This window comes from Cricetulus griseus, chromosome 6, assembly GCF_003668045.3.
Source record: "Cricetulus griseus strain 17A/GY chromosome 6, alternate assembly CriGri-PICRH-1.0, whole genome shotgun sequence".
NCBI classification, from domain to species: domain Eukaryota; kingdom Metazoa; phylum Chordata; class Mammalia; order Rodentia; family Cricetidae; genus Cricetulus; species Cricetulus griseus.
Genome location: NC_048599.1, coordinates 148,121,305 through 148,142,464, shown reverse-complemented (window position 1 = coordinate 148,142,464; position 21,160 = coordinate 148,121,305). Strand labels below are relative to the sequence as shown.

At 44.4% G+C, this 21,160-nt stretch overlaps 2 protein-coding genes across 2 annotated transcripts in view; one reads left to right on the top strand and one right to left on the bottom strand.

The window, feature by feature from the left end:
• Nucleotides 1-21,160, top strand: part of Dennd1a (DENN domain containing 1A) — a 1,920,886-nt gene that overhangs the window by 1,407,043 nt on the left and 492,683 nt on the right.
• Ptgs1 (prostaglandin-endoperoxide synthase 1) overlaps nt 972-21,160 on the bottom strand; it is a 28,062-nt gene continuing 7,873 nt past the window's right edge. The window contains 6 exon segments of the mRNA XM_035446519.1: nt 972-3,673; nt 5,280-5,427; nt 14,721-15,007; nt 17,292-17,538; nt 19,781-19,864; nt 19,944-20,125. Of these exon segments, the coding sequence (XP_035302410.1) occupies nt 3,318-3,673; nt 5,280-5,427; nt 14,721-15,007; nt 17,292-17,538; nt 19,781-19,864; nt 19,944-20,125 (1,304 nt within the window). The 3' untranslated portion in view covers nt 972-3,317.

The following is a 21,160-nucleotide window of genomic DNA, read 5'->3' as shown; positions in this document are numbered from 1 at the left end:
ATAAACCCCTGAAACAAGTTTTCACATGGAAAGAAACGCTGAAGTATCTTTTGAGACAAAGTCTCTCCACATGGACCCAGCTGTCCTGGAACTCACTCTGCAGACCAAGCTGGCCTTGAACTCAAAGATCTACCTGCCTCTGCCTCCCAAGTGCTGGAATTAAAGGTGTGCACCACTACCCTCAGCTTAAAAGCTGAAGTCTTAAGAAGATTAGGAAACTCAGCTTCCGCCAGATCATCAAGGCAGGAGCCAACAGTCTTCTGGGAACTCAGCTTTGGCTTCAGGGATGAGTCAGTCACCATCTCAGTCTGCACGGAACACACTCCTGGGGCCAACAGTAAGGTTAGGGTGTCTGGCTGCCTGGAACAGGTTCATATCCCTGCCTTTGGCCAGAGCATGCTCTTGGTATAATTGTTAAAACTGATATTAAGGCAGGCATGTAGCACACTTGGGAGGCAGAAGCAGGCAGAGCTCTATGAGTTCAAGGCCAGTTTAATCTACATAGCTAGTTCCAGGCCATCTAGGGCTACATAATGAGGCCCTGGGAGGGGGCTGATAATAAGAAAGAGACAGAAATGACATGCCACTGTGGACGGAGGAAATCCCACAGGTCCAAGATAAAAAAATATAGGCAACTAATAACTGCTGAGAGAGGAAGAATTACTCTTCCCCAGGGATGAGCCCTCTAAATGGCTATCCAGTATCAAATGGTCACCCCTAAAAGCATGTATGTATGTATTTATGTATGTATGTATGTATGTGTGCATATATATATATATATATATATATATATATATATATCACATCACTAAATTGACTCAGCAGGTTTATCTATATATTTATCCATATGTATGTTCTCTCTCTCTCTCTCTCTCTCTCTCTCTCTCTCTCTCTCTCTCTCTCTCACACACACACACACACACACACACACGTAACAATAATAGTTAAAGAGAAAAAAGCCATGAATTTGAGGGGGGGGTTGGCATATGTGACATCTGAGTGGGAGGGGTTGGAAAGAAGAGAGGGGGAGGAAAATCAGGTAATTATATTTTAACTAAGTTTTCAAAAGACTGCCATTAATAAGGAAGGGCCAGAAATGGGCAAACAATCAGATATTGAAGGAGGAAACAGAGACTGGGGAAACAAGAACACACAAGTGCTCGCTGGCCATGTTTGGCACCCAAAAATCCTTATGTGTTAGAAAGAGTTGGGGAGTAGGGTGCCAGAAATCACATGCTTTGTGTCCAGCAGGGCCAGGAAGAAATGGTGAGTGGTCCTTAAGTAGACACCTAGAAACAGGCTTTCTGAACTACAAGACCCAGCTCTGAAGATGTCCAGCCCAAACCCGATCCCTTCCATTTCATGGCCACAGTTCTGGAAGTGTGCTAGGTCCAAAAAATGCACAAAGGTTTTTCTGCTCTCTCACCTTCACTGTCTGTCCTTGCCTGCCTCCTTGGTCATACAACCAGGCCAGGGCTTTAGAAAGAAAGAGTGCCAACTGCTGGATCTCCACTGTAGTATCTCTTGTCTGTTCCCTCCTGTTGAAATGTGAGCTCTGAAGAGCAGAAGCCTCATCAGCACTGTCTACTCACAGCCATGTCCCCATCAAAGTAACCAGTGCACAGCCAGCATTAGAGAAATAAGCACGAGCGGTGAACAAGTAGCCAGCACATAAAGTGGAGACTACCCTCCCCCAACCCCAGCCTCTCATGTTGACCTCAGGCCAGAGGCAACGTCACAGCTGGCACAGAGCAAAACAGGAGGGAGAGGAGCTGGCTTCCAAGTCTGGTTCTGGGCCCTGTGGGACTGTCATGTCACTTGGCCATTCTGCAGTTCTATTGAGGGTTATGCCACCCAATTCACACGGTCCCTATGACAGCAAATGAGAATTGGGTGTGAAAAGTTGGCACAGAGTAGTGTGCTCATCTTCTCAGTGCCTCGTCTTGCCCGTCTCCTCCATAAGAGGAGCTAGGGGGACTGGGTGCTACGTCTCCAGGGTTTGGGGGTTAGGTATTCTAGGTGAACAGACTGATTGACAAAGGCAGATTATAGCCCAAAGGGAGAGATGAAGCATCAAGGGGAAGGCACACATGCCAGGACGGGTTCCAGGGATGCCCTTGGAAGGTCTTGTGCCACACCTCCGGCACACCTGGCTGTGGGTAGGAGGAAACCCTCATCATCGTTCACTTGCAGGTGAGATTTAAAGAGATAGGTAACAGGAAGCTTTGGAAAGATAATTTTATTAACTTCTTGAGAAACAGCTGCCACAAGCAAAGACCTGGATGAGGACAGAGATGTGGTGGGTCCCCACTGTTCCCTCCACACCTTTAGAAAGGGTCTAAGTGTGACTCCCAAAAACAACATCTTACATCCTTGCCCTTCAGTGTAGAAACAGATGTGGGCAAGGCAGTCCTTGTTAGACATTGGGTTCTTTTGTTCTGTGTCCATTTCACTGAACAGGAAAATTAACCAACTCCACATTCTAGACATTCAGATCTGGACTGGTCTGGACCATGTTATGGATCATTGACCAGGAACATGACCTTCTGAGTTACCAATCAGATGTCAAAATTATGGAGGGGCCCCCAGATTCTAGGAAGAAAATTAAGAACCCCTTTTAACTTTCAAGAGATTTTTAGGAGTTATAATCCTGAAGTTTGTTTGTTTGTATATTTGAAGACAGGGTCTCACTATGTAACCATGGCTGACCTTGAACTCACTATGTGAACCAGACTGGCCTCAAACTCACAGTGATTCAACAGCCTCTGCCTCCCAAGTGCTGGGATTAAGGTGTGTACAATCATACCATTCCTTATAACATAAAGGGTTGTTTTTTGTTTTTGTTTTTTGTTTTGTTGTTGTTGTTGTTTGAGACAGGGTTTCTCTGTAGCTTTGGAGGCTGTCCTGGAACTCACTCTGTAGACCAGGCTGGCCTTGAACTCACAGAGATCCACCTGCCTCTGCCTCCCAAGTGCTGGGATTAAAGATGTGCGCCACACTGCCTGGCATAAAGGTTTAAGGCTATATTCCAAATCAACCAGAAATCTGACCTTCTGGGTTGCCAACACGGAGCCAAGTTCTGAGAAGCCAGATAAAAACCACTCCTAACATTTTTAAGGGTTAACAATGAATTCAGCATCCTAGAATGGCAAAATCACAATATTCTAGACAAGGCTGAGATCCAAAATTCTGTCAGTGTCAACTCTCACAATGCCAAACCAGGAGACAAACACTGAAGACTATCTACCTCAGCCTCAGAGCATCCTAGAAGGGCAAACACAAAGCTCCTCCCTCCAGAATGCTGTCTCCCTGCCCCCTCAGAGCTCAGAGGATGGTCTCTCTACAACAGGCCCATCATCTCCGGGTGAGTCTGGCACATGGAAGGAAACATACGGGCAGGTCTTTGTGTTGAGGCATATCAGTTTCTTCAGTGAAGCTGTGTTGACAAGGTTGAAGCCCACATCACCACCGAATGTGCTGGGCTTCCAATATTCTGGGGAACAAATGGGATTTCCTAGAAGACCCTTGAGGGAAAAGGGAGCCCCAATCTCTATCATACTCTCCCCAAAGATGGAGTTGGGCTGGCACTTTTCCAGCAGCAGCCCCGGATAGAACTCTAAAGCGTCGATGTCACCGTATAGCTCCTCCAACTCAGCGGCCATTTCCTTCTCCCCTGCAGAGTGAAAAGCTACAGTCAGAGCCACAGTTTTGTTAAGGTCAACCTGAAGATGAAACCTTCTTGATTCAGTTTTCTCTAGGGATGACAGAGACTCCAGGAGAACAATTTGGGTAACTGGGAAAATGTCCTAAAATTTGCCCCTGCTGGAATCAGAGTATCGTCAGGAAAGAAAGAACAGATAGGTACTTTAACTTGGACAAAAGAGTCTAGAGGCCTAGATCTGTCCCCAAATAGCTTGTGACCTCAAACCACTCACTCCATTCTCTGGTTTTAATTCTTAGACCATCACAACATGAAGAAAATATCCTGTCTTGATTCCCTAGAGAAAGATTTCAAGACCTGTTACTACCCTAGAGTCAAGTCAGGTTCACACAGGTACTCGGGGCCAATCTGCTCTCTGCTTCTTGGAACCCTTTGTCATGAGAGACTAGACAGTCTTCAAGATTACTGTTCCAGGACCATGGGAACTCATCTACTGATCCCAGAACCTGTTCCACTCTGTGACAACTGCATGTCCACAGATGGTGACTGATGAGAGACGGACATGGGACTTCTCCATCCATTCCCTCAAATCTATCCCTCTATGAGGTACAGGAGTGTGTCATACTAGTGGTAATTGAGGGCTCCAATTTGACTGCCCAAAATCTGGGGAATTTTGGGAAAAGAGAGAGAGGGGAGGGAGGGAGGGAGAATAGAGATCTTTTAAGATCTACTTTTAATTATATGTGTATGTCTCTGTGTGAGTACAAACATGAATCAGGTGTCTGTAGCAGCCAGAAGCATCAGATAAGAGTTACAGCCAGTTATGAGCTGCCTGACATGGGTGCTGGGACTTGAACTTGGGTTTTCTGCAAGAGCAGTATGTACTCTTAATTGCTGAGTCATATCTCCCAGCCCCAAATACACAGATTCTTGAGCACCATGAAAACCTACTGAATCATGAGCTCCAGAAGCACTTGAAGGGACTCTCTCTCTCTCTCTCTCTCTCTCTCTCTCTCTCTCTCTCTCTCTCTCTCTCTCTCTGTGTGTGTGTGTGTGTGTGTGTGTGTGTGTGTGTGTGTGTGTGTGTATGTGTTTTATTTTGCTGTGTCAAGGGGGTTAAAGCAAGAACCTCATGTATGCTAGGCAAGTTCTAAACCACTGAACCACACCCCCAACCAGATATTCTTTATCATCTTTCTAAGTGGGTATCTAGGAACCATTAGACAGGATAAAACACAGGCCTTCAGCACCTAAGATCCTAGTTCAGTATCAGCCTCCCTTTACCACATAGCATCTCCCAAGACAAGCCCCTTGCTCCAGTAACATCTGTGACTGTCCTCCCAGACAGGTACCAGTTTTTCACCTCTGTGCCTTTGTTCTCCCCCTTGCCATACCTGAAGTTCTCCTCCCTCTATTTTCAACTGGAAAGTTCCTATTTATCCCTCAAAGGCACTTGGAAAGATGACTTTTCCCAGGTAGGCTACTGTCACATTCTCTGCTTCCAATGCTCAGTCACAGTGCTGGCCATCGTCATTGTCCCAGTCTCTCACCTTGTGATTTCCTCACTTCCTGTGCATACCTCAAGGATAGAGACTATGTCCAGGAAGCAGCCGCCTACCTGTGAGCTCCTGGAAAGAGGTGTAGGGCTTCATGCCAAACCTCTTTCGATATTCATTGAAGGGCTGTAAGCGCATGTCTCGGGACTCCTTGATGACATCCACGGCCACATGCAGAACATGGTGGTTAAAGTTCCTACCCCCACCAATCTGCCAAGAGATTAGCACAGCTGTCAGTCTAAGAACCAGGCCAGACTCTCCTGTGTACTGGCCTAAAAGAAGAATCCACCGCTACGGTTCTTTCTGAGCCAGCACAGAAAATGCGGTGCAACCCAGTGGTCGTGACACTGTGGTTTGACTCTAGTTCTGCCCTGCCATTCTCACTCTAATGCCTACAGTTTCCCTGCTTCCCCAGCACTAAAGTGTGCAGCACCCCACTCTCTAGTGACTGGAACCCCTTGAGTCACACCAACAGGTAGTGTCATTTTTATTGAAAGGGAGAAAAAGTCCAGATGAAAAAGAAAGATTCCAGATCCCAGGAATTTGTGGGCCTGCCAAGCTCACTTGGCAATCTCCAGGCCAAGTAAGAGATCCTGTCTGAAAAGCCAGTCCTGAGGAGTCACACACACACACACACACACACACACACACACACACACACACACACACACACACACACACACACACACACACAAGACCCCACAAGAAGTCATAATAGTTACGGAGCACCAGTTTAAAAGAAGCTCTACTTCCGCTGAGATCTGTTTTGATAGAACAAGTATAATGGAGCAGGAAAGAAAAACAGTTGAATTGAAATCATATGGCTCAGAGCAAAGCAAACTTGGAACAGCAAGCACAGAATGGCTCCAACCCTAGATCCACTCATGCCAAGCTACATGGCTGGAATTGTGCCCCCCTAAAGATGTACTGTCTAACCTACAGCACCCACAAATGTGACCTTAGCTGAAAATATAATAGTCTGTCCTTGCTGGTGGCTTAGCTTTACATATTTCCCATCACCCACAGGCAATTACAATCTGATAATATTTAACGGAAAATTCTAGAAATAAACAATTCCTAAGTTTCCAGTTGTATGCTATTCTGAGTATCGTGATGAAATCTAATGTAGGCTCTCTCAATCCTGCCCAGGGTGTGAGTCATCCCTCTTTCTAGCATGTCTGTACTACACAAGCTGTCTGTACTACATTGACATGCCTAGCTTGTCAATCACCTGGCATCTGTTAGTTATCATGTCAACTGTCATATCTGAGTGCTATGCCCAGGTCACCCCTACGCAGTAAACTAAGCATCATATACCTGTACCATTCATCTCATCCATGTCCTGACATAGACACACTATCAACTCACATTATCCAAAGAGGGACGAATACTGTACACCAGTGAGAAAGACCATGTTATATGCTTTTATTACAGAAAGTTGTTGTTCAATTTTTCTATTGTTACTATGTCTCTTACTAGATCTAATTTATAAGTTAAACTTTACCACACTTCTTATGTATAGGAAAAAAGTATGTATATGGTTCAGGACTCTACCATTTAAGACATCCACTTGGAGGGAGATCTTTGGATATATTCCCTATGGAAAAGATACCTATATAGTGTTCACTGGCGTAGATAAAATAAAGTCATGCTTGATTAGGGGAAAGATCCTAATCCAAGAAGTGATGCCTTGGTTTGTGGTGATTTCTTTTTTGTACTCTAACAAATAAAAGCTTGCCTGAAGATCAGAGCATCTGTACAGACATACAGGAAGTGAGATGGTGGGGCAGAGAGGGGAATATAGGTAAGAGGAGACGGGCTTGGACTCTTTTTCAGTCTGAGGATTTTGTAGTGGTAAAAGTTCTACTGTCTGGCTGCTCTGCTTCTCTGATGTTTCAGCTTTCACCCCCTAATATCTGACTCTGAATTTTTATTATTAAGACCAATCAGAACTCATGTTACATACTGGCACCCAGTGTGAGGCATGAATTCATGAAAAAGCTGCTTGTCTGTGGCCTTGCAGCCACCAGAATAGGCTGGAGCAGCATACAGGGTTCCCGCCGGAGTCACCAGCCTGCCTGGCTAGGTTTTCTTTTCTTTTTCCTCCAAAGTCTGTGAGTGAGTTTGGGATTTTCCTGCTGTACCCTCTGTAAAACAATCTCCACCTGCCACCCAAACTCCAGAAGCACCTGGGCTCCAAACACTACAGTACTTACTCACCCTAGGCCAGCTGGCTCTGCCTTTAGGCAGCTCCTGCCACACATGCTCCTTCTGCACAACCCCCTGTGCATTTTTCAGACAGACATCTCCATCTTCCTCATGGGCTGTGGGCTTCCCCTGAGCCCCCTCCTCAAGCTGCTCCCACACTAGGTAGCTGCCTTGACACCCACTCAGACATCTACTGCTGCTGCAACCACCATACACTCTCAACACTCTCAGCTCACAGCTACACGGTCGCAGCTGCAGCCGTCTTCAGCCAGGCTGTGCACAGCTTGTATTCTCGGCTCACACGTGCTATGCAGAGGCAGCCTCATGCTCCACCATCAGTAGATTTGGTGAGACAATTGTGAATTCTTGAAGGGGGTATTCGTTTCAAAAAAAGAGAGTTTTTTCCACATTGAAAAACTGGGAAACACCATTACAGTGGAGGGGTTTAAGTCTCTTTATGATAATATACAGGACAGTTTGAAAATGGAACAATTACATGAGAGGATAATTAATTTAGATGGAACTTATGTAATGTCAATTATAAACATTATCATTTTTGTTTTATCACTAAAAGTTGGTTAATATGAGTATTAAGATACAAGTTTTAGAAAAACTTAATAAAACAGATCACAGAGATATCCAGACCCAGACAGAGGAATTTATTGAGAACCAAGTTCAGCATTGCAGAGAGGAACAGCCTAAGGTTTTCAAACAACCAACTTTAATTTATCCAGTCACCTGTAGGAACAACTGCCAAGTGACAGAGGCTATGCAAGAGTTAAATGGACCCCTGTGGAAATGTTAGATTTAAGGAGATTCAAGGAAGTGATAGTCTCATGTGGCAAACATTCACCTTTATGAAACAAATGTTAAACTCATGGTCAGCTTGTACCAGAACTATCTCTAGAGACTAAAGAAACTTGGTTAAAGAGGTCTTGGAGTCTGGTCCTCAGTGAAAGACCTGTTGGGAAGATGAGACTAAGACCACTGGAAATCTCTTCTTGGAAAGGAAGATTATGCTGATGTACAAAGGCAATCTCTATATGATGGCCACATCCTGAATTTATGCCACACAGCAGCTTTGAATGCTTGGGACAATATTGAAGAAGTAGGAAAGAAAATTGAGTCATTTACTAAAATTATACAGGGCCCAAAGGAAGCCTTCACAGATTTCTTACAAAGACTGACTTCAGCAGTAAATAGAATGATACCAGATTCAGAAGCTAGACAAATGATAACTGAATCTCTGGCTTTTAAAAATTATTGTGTGCAATGCAGAAGTGTAACTAGGCCTTTAAAGGCAAGATGATCAGCATCCTTGGAGGAATGAGTCCGAGATACAATCAATATTGAATCTCATGACCATTATGGTGCATTGATAGGAGAGGTGATTTTCAGAGATCTGAAGAAAAATCAAAATGTCAAATGTTTCAATTGTGGCAAACAAGGCCACTTAAAAGGGAATTGTAGGCAGGGAATTCTTAGAAGCAATGCTTTTTGATAAACATAATTCAAATGGAATGTCCCTCCCTTCTGGATTATGTAGAAGATGTGGCAAAGGCAGTCATTGGACTAATGAATGTAGATCAACAAGGGACATACAAGGTAACCCTTTGCCATCAGGAAATGCCTTGAAGGGCCTCTCAAAGGCCTCCATGACAAATTCATTGCAGTCATTTCCTGTCATTGTGGAGGAAACTCACTCTCAGAGCAATTAAAGAACCTAATGCCTATTACTAGAAACCATACTGCTGTGGATGATAGAAAAGCTATAGAGGAGAGAACAAAAAACTCAAGAGAAACCATAAAGCAAATATACTGGCAAACTTCTATAAAGGAACAAAGACCAAGATTAAAAATACAAATAAATGATTTTGTCATTGAAGGCCTTGTAAACACAGGTACAGATGTCACAATAATTGCACCAGAATCTTGGCCACCAAATTGGCCTCTTTAGGAGGTAAATGTTTAGCTTTTAGGGATTGGAACTTTATCTCAAGTAAAACAGAGCATGAGATGGGTTGAATGTATAGGGCCAGAAGGACAGAGAGGAAAATTAAAGCCATATATGGCTAACATAGCAATGAATTTATGGGGACATGATTTGTTACAGGTTTAGAATACTCAGATTAACATTTCCCCAACCTCAGAAACAAACCATAAATTAATGTATGTTTCTGGGAAAAATATTAGAAGGTATTATAAAGTACAGTCAGTCACCAGCCATTCAGGTTGCACAAGAACAGGGTAAACAGCTGCTGATCTTTCAATGTCACTAACAGCCCTACCTTTAAAATAGTTGACAGACGAACCTGTATGGGTCGAGCAATGGCCTTTAACAACAGAGAAACTGCAGGCCCTAGAACAACTGGTACAGGAGTAGTTAAATGTTCAGCCATCCCTTGGAATTCTCTTTTATTAGTTATTAAAAAGAAATCTGGAAATGGAGAATGGTAACAGATCTAAGAGATGTTAATAAGGTGACTCAGCCAATGGACTCTCTACAGTCTGGAATTCCTTTGTCTTCTCTATTACCTAAAGATGGCCTCTTATAGTATTGATTTGAAAGATTTTTTTCACTATACCTTTAAAAGAAAAAAGACAGAGAGAAATTTTACTTCATGGTGCCTACTTATAATAATCCTCAGACTGAAAAGATATCTAGCTGAGATGATCCAGCCTCACAGAATACTCTAGTCAGGACTTCAACCCAATCATGTTTGTTAAAGCAAAATCCAAAATCACTGTCTCATGTCAGAAGAGCCACCTGATATGGAACAGAAGAAAAACAAAAATAAAGGCCTATTTAATCCTTTGGTTTTATTTGGAGTCTTTAAAGCTTTTCTTGAGGTATAAATGTTATCTAAAAATTTATAAGATTAATTTATATATACATATATTAAAGTTTTTGTCATGATATTAATGGTCATATAGAGTACTAACTAATGCTAGAAAAAAGGCTTCATGTAGCTTACTGTACATGATTTTGAATTTTAGTCTCTATCAGATAACTAGGAATTAAGTTCTTGTACTCTAGATGTACATAACAAATATTGATCCTTTAACATCTTTGAAATCTGCCACATATGACATTTAAAATATTTAAGTTTTCTGCAGAGAACCATGATCACACCTAACAGTGACCTTTGAAGTCTCCAAAAGGAGGATGGGGACCCACAATGATAATTCCATCAGAACTGTGACAATGCCACTAAGCTGAAAACACCACCTAAAGATCTGCTTTGGACAACAAACTACTCAGGACAATTTTGAGGTGGCTATCTGAGGTGATCCAGAGTCACAAAATACTCTAGCCAGGACTGCACTTTCCCATTACATAGAGACTGGACAACAAATGATACAGCTATCTCTCAGCACTTGACAATTAACCCAAATTTTTCTTTTCAGGATCCCCTAAAGATGTCATTGCCTCCAGACAGAGGGAATTAAATTTAAGAATATGGGGCCCACATTCCCAAGAGGTGGAGTGGGTGGTTTTGGTCATTTAATGGGTTAAGATATTTGTCATTGTTTAGAGGGGTTGGTTGCAAGTTGTTATGGGTAATGGTCTAGAAAAAAACTGAACAAAGAAGATTAGATTCAGAGTTCTTTTTTTGAAAAAAAAAGGGAGATATAAATATGATAGGATATAAAGATAGATTATTGAACCTACTTTTGAACCAAAAAAGTAGATATAAATATTTTACATTGGTTTGGATTTTTTGTATATTAAGACAAAGTTGAGATTATTTTTGTTAGAACATACTGTACATAGATTTCTAATCTTGTTCAAGGTACTGTACTTATGCAACTCATTTAACAATGCAATGCAAATTTTTAGCCCTTTAAAGTTATTATTACCAACTATTTAGGATAATAAGGAAATGCAGGTTAGTAATTAGTCACCTATTACAATCAAACTTGTAGTTGTATTAGGTATGTCTTCAAGGTCAACAGAGATATGGTTTAGGTAGACGGGCCATCTTCAAACACTTCAGAGATCGGCAGAATATGGCATTTATGATGATTTAATAACATAGGTTCTTTTTCTTTTTTATGACAATAAGACATATCTGCTCCTGGCAGCACCAATCTACTTCAGAGAAGATGATGGCACTGAAGAAACTCCACATAGAGTTTACTTTCTTTGTGGCAAAATTTACACACTAAGCAAGAAAGTGTTCTTGCTTCAACTGCTGACAGTATGCTGTCCAAATTGAACAAGCAGGACCAAAAGAAAGGACTGCTGAACTTCACCAAGACAAGGTAGGACAGCCCTTCAGAATATCCTGCTTCACAGAAAAGTCTGTCAGAGATGCTAGGCCTGTAGGCCAAAGATGGAGGCCCCAATGTTGCAGAGGAAGCTTGGGTGACTGTCCAGGCAGCCAGCTCTTTCTGTCATTTCTCACATTTTTTGGAAGTCACCTGCTTGCACTTAACTGCTTACTCAGGTAATATTATTTCCTTCTTGGGTCTATGATGGAGTTGAAGACTTTATAGTTTTCTTTGTTATCAGATTCAGAAAAGAAATTCACTAAAGAAATATAAAGTGTATAATGTTTAGAGACATAACAAGATAGTTTTGGTAATACAAGTTAAAATAAAAGTGAATTAGATATAATCTTTTGAACTCACCAAGATAGGATAAATATGGGATATTTTTTCTGAATTTTCCAGTTGCTAATAGACCAGACATTGTTGATGTATTTATTGCCTGTATATATTGTAAATAGTCATTGTACTTTTTATATATATTTTTCTTATATTAGTTATAACCTGTTTATTTTTAGACAAAAAAAGGGGGAAATGTGGTGATATCTTGTTTATACTCTAATAAAGCTTGTCTGAAGATCAGAGGGTGGAACTAGCCACTAGTTAACCATAGCGGTTTGGAGGTCTGTACAGACAGGCAGGAAGTGAGATGGTGATGGCTGGGCAGAGAGAAGAATATAGGTGGGATAAGACAGGAATTCGGTCTCTTTTCAGTCTGAGAATTTTGTAGAGGTAATATTTGACTCTGGACTTATATTAATACCTATTAGAACTCATGTTACACTTGTTTGTGTTCAATTTTTGAGACAGAGTCTCATGCAACCCAGGTTGGCCTAGAGCTTGCCATGGAGCTAGAATGACCTTGAACTCCTGGTGCTTCTACTTCCACCTCCAGAGTTCTGGGATTACAGGAGTATACCTTTGTGCTTAGCCAGAGGTGGTTGCTTTTAAATGAGATTAGAGACCAAGAGAAGATACCATGTTACAAGAAGATGGAGGCCAACAGTCAAGTGGCACTTCTTCTACAAGCCAAGAAAAAAACTCAGAACTGTGGGAGCCTAGTGAGAAAGGTATAGAATGGACTCCTCTCTAGAGCCCTCAGAGAGTGTGCCCATGCTGCCACCCAACAGTGGACACATCTCTATTACCTTAAGCCACCTACTTTGAAGCATTTTGTTGGGAAACCCTGGCATGCAGACACAAGTACAGACTATGTTTATGTTCCCTCATATGCAAACATGGTACATGTGGGATTATCTGCCTGATATGTTGTGATAAAATAAAGGTGATGGGGGATGCACAGTCATTATCACAGTGCCATCGTGATGATCATTAGAGAAAGGCCTGCTTCATCGTGCTTCTGCTCCTTTTTAATATCCTGATCTTTCTCCTGCCAGTTTCACAACCCAGACCTTTCACACCCGTCACTGCCATACAGGCCCACACAGAGGCTACTGTCCCTTCTCACACCTGTGTCCCCACAGAGAGCAGAGGACATAACCTGCTAGTATATTCAGGTGACAGTAAATGCTAATGGCAGTCAAATTACCAAGAAGAAATGTAAATCCACTGAGTGTCACAGCTTCCTAACAGGGCCGAGGGACAATGATGACAGAGAAACAAAGGGTTCAAGAATGATGGATCCAGACAGCTGGGGTGAAGGAAGGAGAGCTTCCAACTGCAGGGAAGGAGGATTTCAGAGGGGTTGGCTAGGTATCCCACAAGAATGGATTTGTTTGTCAAAGCCACACATACGTGTTGAGCTTACTCTCAGGGTGAAGGCTAGTGTATCTGACACTTGCTTCTTTCTGAAGCTGGCCTCTTGGCTTACAGATAGCCACTTCTCTGTGTCTTCATGTGGCTTTCCTTCTGGGCGAGTCTGTCTTAATCTCCTGATCTTACAAGGACACCAATAACATTGGATTAGGGCCCACCCCAATTTTCTAGTTAGTCCTCTTAATTGTCTCCTTAAAGATAGTATCTCCAAATGTTATTCAGAGGCCTTAAGGGTTAAAGTCGCAGCATATTAGTTTGGGGGAAGACACAATTTGGCTGATAGGAAGCATAGAATTCAAAAAGCATTTTATACAGGCACTGTCATGGATATTACCATATCCTTATAGGGTCCTCCTGTTCCTTGGATGCCATGCCCTCTGACCCTCAGGCCTTTGCACACACTGTCCTCTCCATTTGGAACATAATCACGCCCTGTCACCATCACCAACCCTCTCCAGGGGAATTGTCTGCCCATCTTTATCATCTCTGCCTTGCCATCACCCTAACCCCCAACTCTGGGTCACAGAGTTGATAGATCATCATGGCTTTCTGTACTAGAGTCCTTAACATGTTCTTATCATTCTGGGGACACTAGCAAGCACCTGTCATGGTCCCTTATACACAACAAGTACTCAAACAATGCTAACTGTCAGTGAACTGTTTCCCTTTTATAGTGTAAGTACTAATGGGACAGGGTCCAAGAGCCATTTCAATTGCACTCATCACCATATCCCAAGCATCTGGAGTAATGTCTGTACTGTGGTCTGAACCTGAAACATATCCTATAGGTTTGGATTTTAAGCACTTGCTCCCCAAATGGTGGCACTACTAGGGATGCTGTGGACTCTTTAGAAGGTGTGGTCAAGTTGAAGAAAATGGGTCACCAGAAGACAGCCTTGGAAGTCTACAGCTCAACCCCTGGTCTTCTGTGATATGAACAGCCTCTGCCTTGAGTTCCTGCTTCCACAGACAGGGTCACTCTGCCATAGCTTCCTCACTGTGACACTGTGGGCCAAAATAACCCCTTTCTCCTTTGAGTTGCTTTTGTCAGGTATTTGAGACACAGTAACATGAACGTAACCAATAAGCCCTGGTACTGTTACCTGAATGAGAGAATCCATAAAAAGATATTCACAACCACCTATAGAAGTGACACTATGTACATCCCACAGATAAGGAAACTGGGTTTGGGAACAAATCTGTTGAATCCCAGAGCCTGCCCCGATGACTCTTTCTCTGAAGCTTACCCGGCCAGCCCTCTGGCGAGAGAAGGCGTCCACCAATGCCTCAACACCGTAGTCCATCAGCATGGAGGTGTTAAACAAAAACTGCTCATAGCTGTACTCTTGCGAGCCCACTTTGAAGGAGTCAGGCATGAGTGGGTGCCAGTGATAGAGATGGTTGAACTCCACAGCGATGCGATTATGGTACTGGAACTGAGCTCGGAAGAGCAGCTCCGGATCAAATTTGAGCTGCAGGAAGTAGCCACTCAAGTGTTGCACATACTCCTCGATGATAATTTTGATGGTTTCCCCTGTGTGGAGAAGATGGGAAATGGGGTCAATAGAGGTGAGTGTGTGAGAAACCGGACAACTCATGAAAAGTGCTTGCTTTTGTCTCCTTGCTATTGCTGGTATTTATTTATTCCCCTTGGTCACTTCTCCTTTGTGTCCTTGTAAGGGGATGTGAAACAGACTAACTCAGATTTGACTGAAACTCCCAGACAAGGGCATAGCTGCTCCAGAGGGAGGCCCTGGACCCAGTAATGGAGTAATTCAAAAACTGGTTTCCAGGGGCTTAGAGAGAGATGGAAAGAGGTGAAGAGCGCTGGCTGCTCTTCCAGGGGTCCTAGGTTCAACTCCCAGCACCCACATGGTGGCTCACAGTCATCTGTAACTCCAGTTCCAGGAGATCTGATGCCATCTTCTGGCCTCCTCAGGCACCAGGCATGCATGCAATGCACAGATATACATGAAGGCAAATGCACCAAAATACACAGAATAAATTCAAAAAACAAAAACCTATTTTCCCAACCCTGATGTAACCTCTCTCCTATAGAGCAGGACACGGGTCTGGAGAAGTCACACATGGTGGCACAAGCCCGTAAACCCAGAACTTGGGGGGTCAAGGCAGGAGAGTTGCAAAGTTTATGTCAAGATGCCAACATAAAAAAAATTATCTCAAAAAAATTGTAAGCTGAGAAACTCTGAAAGATATAAAAAACTATGGTGCTGTTTTAGTGAGGAAGGTCATTTCACTGAAACTGTCAGTGAAGGAAGGAGGAGGGCTTCAGAGACACCATCTGACAGCTGTTGCAGCCAAAGAAAGCCACACAGCTGGGCAATGCAGCCCCGGGCATTCGATTAAATGTACTATATTTCTCATGTGTTGTTATATACATTTAGAATCTCGTGGGCAGAGGTGTTCCTTTGATCCCTCAGGAACCAGATATATACAATGCAAACAGCCAAGAAAGAAGTAAGTTGAAGATTCCAGAACAACAGGAAAATGGGCCAGCAGACAGTTAAAGGAAAATAATATCTGGATCAATCAGCCAACAGATGAACTGGCTTTTTAGTAAACTGACCTGGAGCCATGGGATTTGGGGTTAGTAGACATGGGGTTAGCTAGTCACATCCTAGCTTCTTTGTTGTTGTTTTTTGGAGACAGGGTTTCTCTGTGTAACCACTCTAGCTGCTCTGGAACTCACTCTGCAGACCAGGCTGGCCTTGAACTCACAGAGATCCATCTGCCTCTGCTTCCTAAGTGCTGGGAGTAAAGGTATGCTCCACCACCACCCAACATCCTAACTTCTTAATATGTAGGTATCTGAGCTTGAGGATCACTTTCCTGTACCGTAAACTGTAGCCTCTGTTAATTCTTGTGTGCTCTCCATATGGCCATGCATCAGATCATGTGAAGAGTAAACAGAGGTGCTTATACTGTTGACACAGGACAGGCAACCTCAGCCATGTCAACACAGGTTGGCTAGAGTCCCAACTTTGGTCACAGTTTCCTCACCAGCCAAGGTGCCGGGCAACCTCTAGCCAGAGATCTGTCCTCTGTGAGATACAGACTTCAGAAGAAAACTCAGCCTGTCCACCCTCAGGCTATTCCTGTGCCTGACTCTACCAGAAGTGAATTAGACACTGTAATTGGGACCAGCCATGCCCAGTAGTGCCCAGAGGTGGTGGGTGACTCATACAGCTATGATCAGGATAGAGGTGTCAGGGTCCAAGCTCCCAGGCAGGAAGCCATCTGACATTTTAGGTTATGGATCCACACCCGTAGGACACACAAAAATATCTTGTCCCTGAGTCACCTAGAATCTACAAAACTCCATAAAGTCTGATAGGCTGAGAGTGGGAAAATTGGGGGTTCCTGAGGGTGGGGTAAGCTGTGGTTTGATCCTGGTGCCCTGGGGATCTTAATGCCAAACTGTGTAGCACAAGGGGGAAAATGGGTACAGTACAGGGAGAAACAAAGTAGGATTTGAGGTGGCCAATCCAATGTGCTCAGAGCCTTCCCACAAGGCATCATAGCAAATCCTTCCAGCAACATAGTCAGATCTGAAGCCACAGATCTGAAGCCATAGCCTGGAGGCCTGGGCCCGAGGCCTCAGCCACCAGCGACTGTCCCTCTCACCAATTAACTAAATTTCTTTTTTTTTCTGCTTTTCGCTATTATCTGTTTTTATTTTAATTGGGTTCCTGAGTATGGGTAGCCAAACCTAGCTTGGGGCTCTGGCTTGACTCCCCCAGATTCATTAACACCAGAGTCCTAACCTACCTGTCTCCCAGCTTCTCGGGCGTGCTCACCTATAAGGATGAGACGAGTGGTCTGGAAGAGCTGCTCGTCGTCCCAGGTGGGGTGCTCTTCCTTCAGCAAGTCGCACACGCGGTTGTGCTCCCGCACCCAGATCGTGGAGATGACCATCAGCCCCGGAAGCAAACCAAACACTTCCTGGCCCACAGCCATCTGCTTCTCGGGCGGTACACCCCGTGGGTAGCGCATCAACACAGACGCCTGTTCCACAGACGGTGGATATACCTCTCCGTCCAGCACCTGTGGGATGGAGCCGCCTGGCAACCTGGGGCCGGGCAGGGTAGCCGCAGCTGACTCCAGCCCTCCTCCAATCCCTCTCCATGGCTCTCCACATCCAGGCGCTGTGCCCCAGCTTTCCTTGCTCAGCCCCAGCCCACCAGCCTGCTACTCCCTAAGTGCCTGCCCTAGGCCAGCTCTTGCTCCTAGACATCCTTTTTAGGTACACAGCAGTCAGCGAACCCCTTTTAAAAAGTAAGCAACAAAGCCCTTGAATTTAGTATCACAGCCTAGCTACGTTAGCTTGAAACACTTCCAGCCGCCCTCTGCTCTCAGTAGAGATCAAAAACCTACATACAACTTGGCCCCGTTCCCCTTATGCACCCCTGGGTCTTCCTGCCTCCAAGCCTTTTCACAGCTAAGCCCTCTGGAGAGCTGACAACCCTGGCCTCTTCTTGGCTTCCTCAACTCAGCAGCAACTCTAACTTCGTTGAGAAGCCATCCCAGCCTCAAGGCCCTCTGATGGCACCAACTGGTTGGTGACAGTTATCACAAGAGTAACTAGGCAGGCGTTGGTTTCTTCATCCATTCATGATATATATATAGTACCAAGCTATCTGCCAAGTATTGTTCTCAGCTCTGAAGATGCCCCAATGAATTTTCGTTCCATTCGTTCAAATTCCAATAATCCAACGCAGTAGCCACTAGCCATCTGTGGCCCCTGGGCGCTCCAAATTTAACTAGAGTGAAGACCTCTATTTCATTTAATTTAGATTTTACTTGATTTTTTGTTTTAAATTTTCCTTTTTTAAGATTTATTTTTGTATATATGTATGTATGCCTCATATGTGGGAATGCTTATAGAGGCCAGAAGAGGGCATCAGATCACTTAGAGTTGGAGTTACAGATGGTTATGAGCCCTTTTGTGGGTTCTAGGAAGCAAGCTCAGGTCCTCTGGAAGAGCAGCAAGTTTAACTGTTTTGCCATTTCTGCAGCCCTGTAACTTTAAATCTTACAGCTGATGTTCTAGTTATTGGGTATATGAATCTACTTATTCAATTATAATTTTATGAAGTCTAGAGAGAGATCAGCTACCTCCAATGAAACACTTTTTAAAATTTTGTTACATTTATTTATGTGCACAAGGCAAGAGCACACTGATGCCAAAGCAAACCTGTGGAGGTCAGAAGACAGCTTGCAAGAACTATTCTCTCCCTTTTTTGCATATATCACAGGGATCAAACACTGGTCGCTGGGCTTGGTATTGAGTGCCCTTGCCAGCTGAGCCATCTCACAAGGCCAAATAAAGTGCATTATTAAAATACATCTTATCTGTTTTTCACTCTTGTTAATGTGGTAACTAGGAAGTTTGAATTACATATGAGGCTCATACTACTGTTGGACAGCTCTGATTTACACAGAAATCTTTCTATAGCCCATACCCCAGCATTCCTGTATATAACCCCTGATAGACTGTGGTTCCCCATACACTGGCATTCCTGTACATGACCCCTGATGGACTATGGTTCCCCATACACTGGCATTCCTGTATGTGACCCCTGATAGACTGTGGTTCCCCATACACTGACATTCATGCTCATGACCCCTGATAGACTGTGGTTCTCCATACACTGGCATTCCTGTACATGACCCCTGATAGACTATGGTTCCCCATACACTGACATTCATGTACATGACCCCTGATGGACTGTGGTTCCCCATACACTGACATTCATGTTCATGAATCCTGATGGACTGTGGTTCCCCATACACTGGCATTCATGTACATGACCCCTGATGGACTGTGGTTCCTCATACACTGGCATTCATGTACATGACCCCTGATGGACTGTGGTTGTCCCATACTCTGGCATTCATGTACGTGACCTCTGATGCACTGAGGTTCCATAGTGGCTGGGTCTATAGCTAAGATAGATGCTGCTCAATCACCTGCACAAGTCCCATCATGATGCCCACTCTGCAAAGTGGGACAGCAAAATGAATGGAAGCATCTCCAGGAGGCCATGGGAAGCCACCGGAGGCCATCAGAGGCCATGGGGGGATAAGAGGAGCCATGGGGGACCATGAGAGGCCATGGGGGATCCATGGGAGGCCATGGGGAACCATAGGAGGTCATGCATGTTCTTTATTTTCCTTTTGCCTCTTTAGCAGCCTTTGCACTCTGTCCCATTGTCCTACCCAGCCATCTTTGCAAGAGAAAATGAGGGAGGCCCTTCCCACTGGCCCATCCCCAAGCCAACACTACCTGGTATTTGAGTTTCCCATCCTTGAAGAGACGCAGATGATACTGTCGTTCCAAATTATCTCCATAAACGTGGCCAAGGTCTATCTGAGGACAGAGAAAAGTCCATTCGGATCAACTGGATTCTTGCCTGCATGTGGCAATGAGGTCCCTCCTGCATACTCACCCCATGGCCCAAGGCCTTGGTAAAGCCAGGACCCATCTTTCCAGAGGTCTTGAAGAACTGGTGGGTGAAGTGTTGTGCAAAGAAGGCAAACATGATGTTAGTCCCCTGGGGGGCAGGAATGAACTCCCTTCTCAGCAGTAGTCGTTCGGCCAGGAGCTGAGCATCAGGCAACTGCTTCCTCCCTAGTTAGGAAGTGGGAAAGAACAATAGATGCAAGGTCCTGCTTGTATCTTACTGCTCTGGGGACCACTAGACTCCCAGAAGTCCCCAGGCAAATGAGCCCAAGCAGGAAGGCCATAGCATCCTCTTCCCCTCCAGGACCTGTCCTTCCTCACCACAGGTAGGCTGTAACTTGCTCTACTGAAAGAAAGACCTTTAAGTATTTGCCAAGGAGATGGCCTGGTATTTGGAATTTGTTTTAAAATCACCTACCAAGAGCCAGGCATGGTGGTAGACACCTATAATGCCAGCACTGGGCAGGCTGAGGCAAGAATATTTCCAGTTAAAGGCCTGTGCACGTAACAGGGAGACTGTATCCCAAAAATCATACAGGGGTCCAGTAAGATGGCATAGCAGATAACTCCCACAGAAGCCTGACCACCTGAGCTCAAGCCCCAAAACTCCTAATCATCAGTCATACACAGTGTCAAAGTTCCTCATGCTGTTGGCTCTGTGCCCAGAAAGAGAAGCCTTTGCAGAATGGATCTTGGCATTTCTATGAAACCCAAAGGGAGGTACCTCCTGCCAGGAGCTAGGGGTCCTGGGTCTGCCTGGCTTTGCTCTATGTTTTTGGCCAAGTAGCGCTCCTTGAGCCTCAGTTTCTCTGGCCGAACAGTGTGTGAAGGAGGAGATGGACATGGATGAATTGTGTGGCTGTCTAACTTGACTGCTGAAGCATTGCTGAGACCACAGAGATATAGCAAGGGGTGGCAGTCAGAAGGATGGGGGCTGGACACAGGGAGGGACTTCATTGTTGGGGGCTCATGAGGTGGAGTAGGGAAGAAGGAGGGTGGATGCAGAGCTCACACACCATCTCAGGAGATTGCTTTCCAGCCAGGCTTCTTGTGCCTGCACTTGACTTCCTCAAGGTCTTAGAATATAGACTCCACCTTCTCTTAGGTCAAGTCTGAGCTTTTCAGGACAGCTCAGATCTTGGGGTCTCCCCCCTGACACTTGTACTTTATCCTTGGTTCCAAAAAACCTCTTTCCTGGAGTTG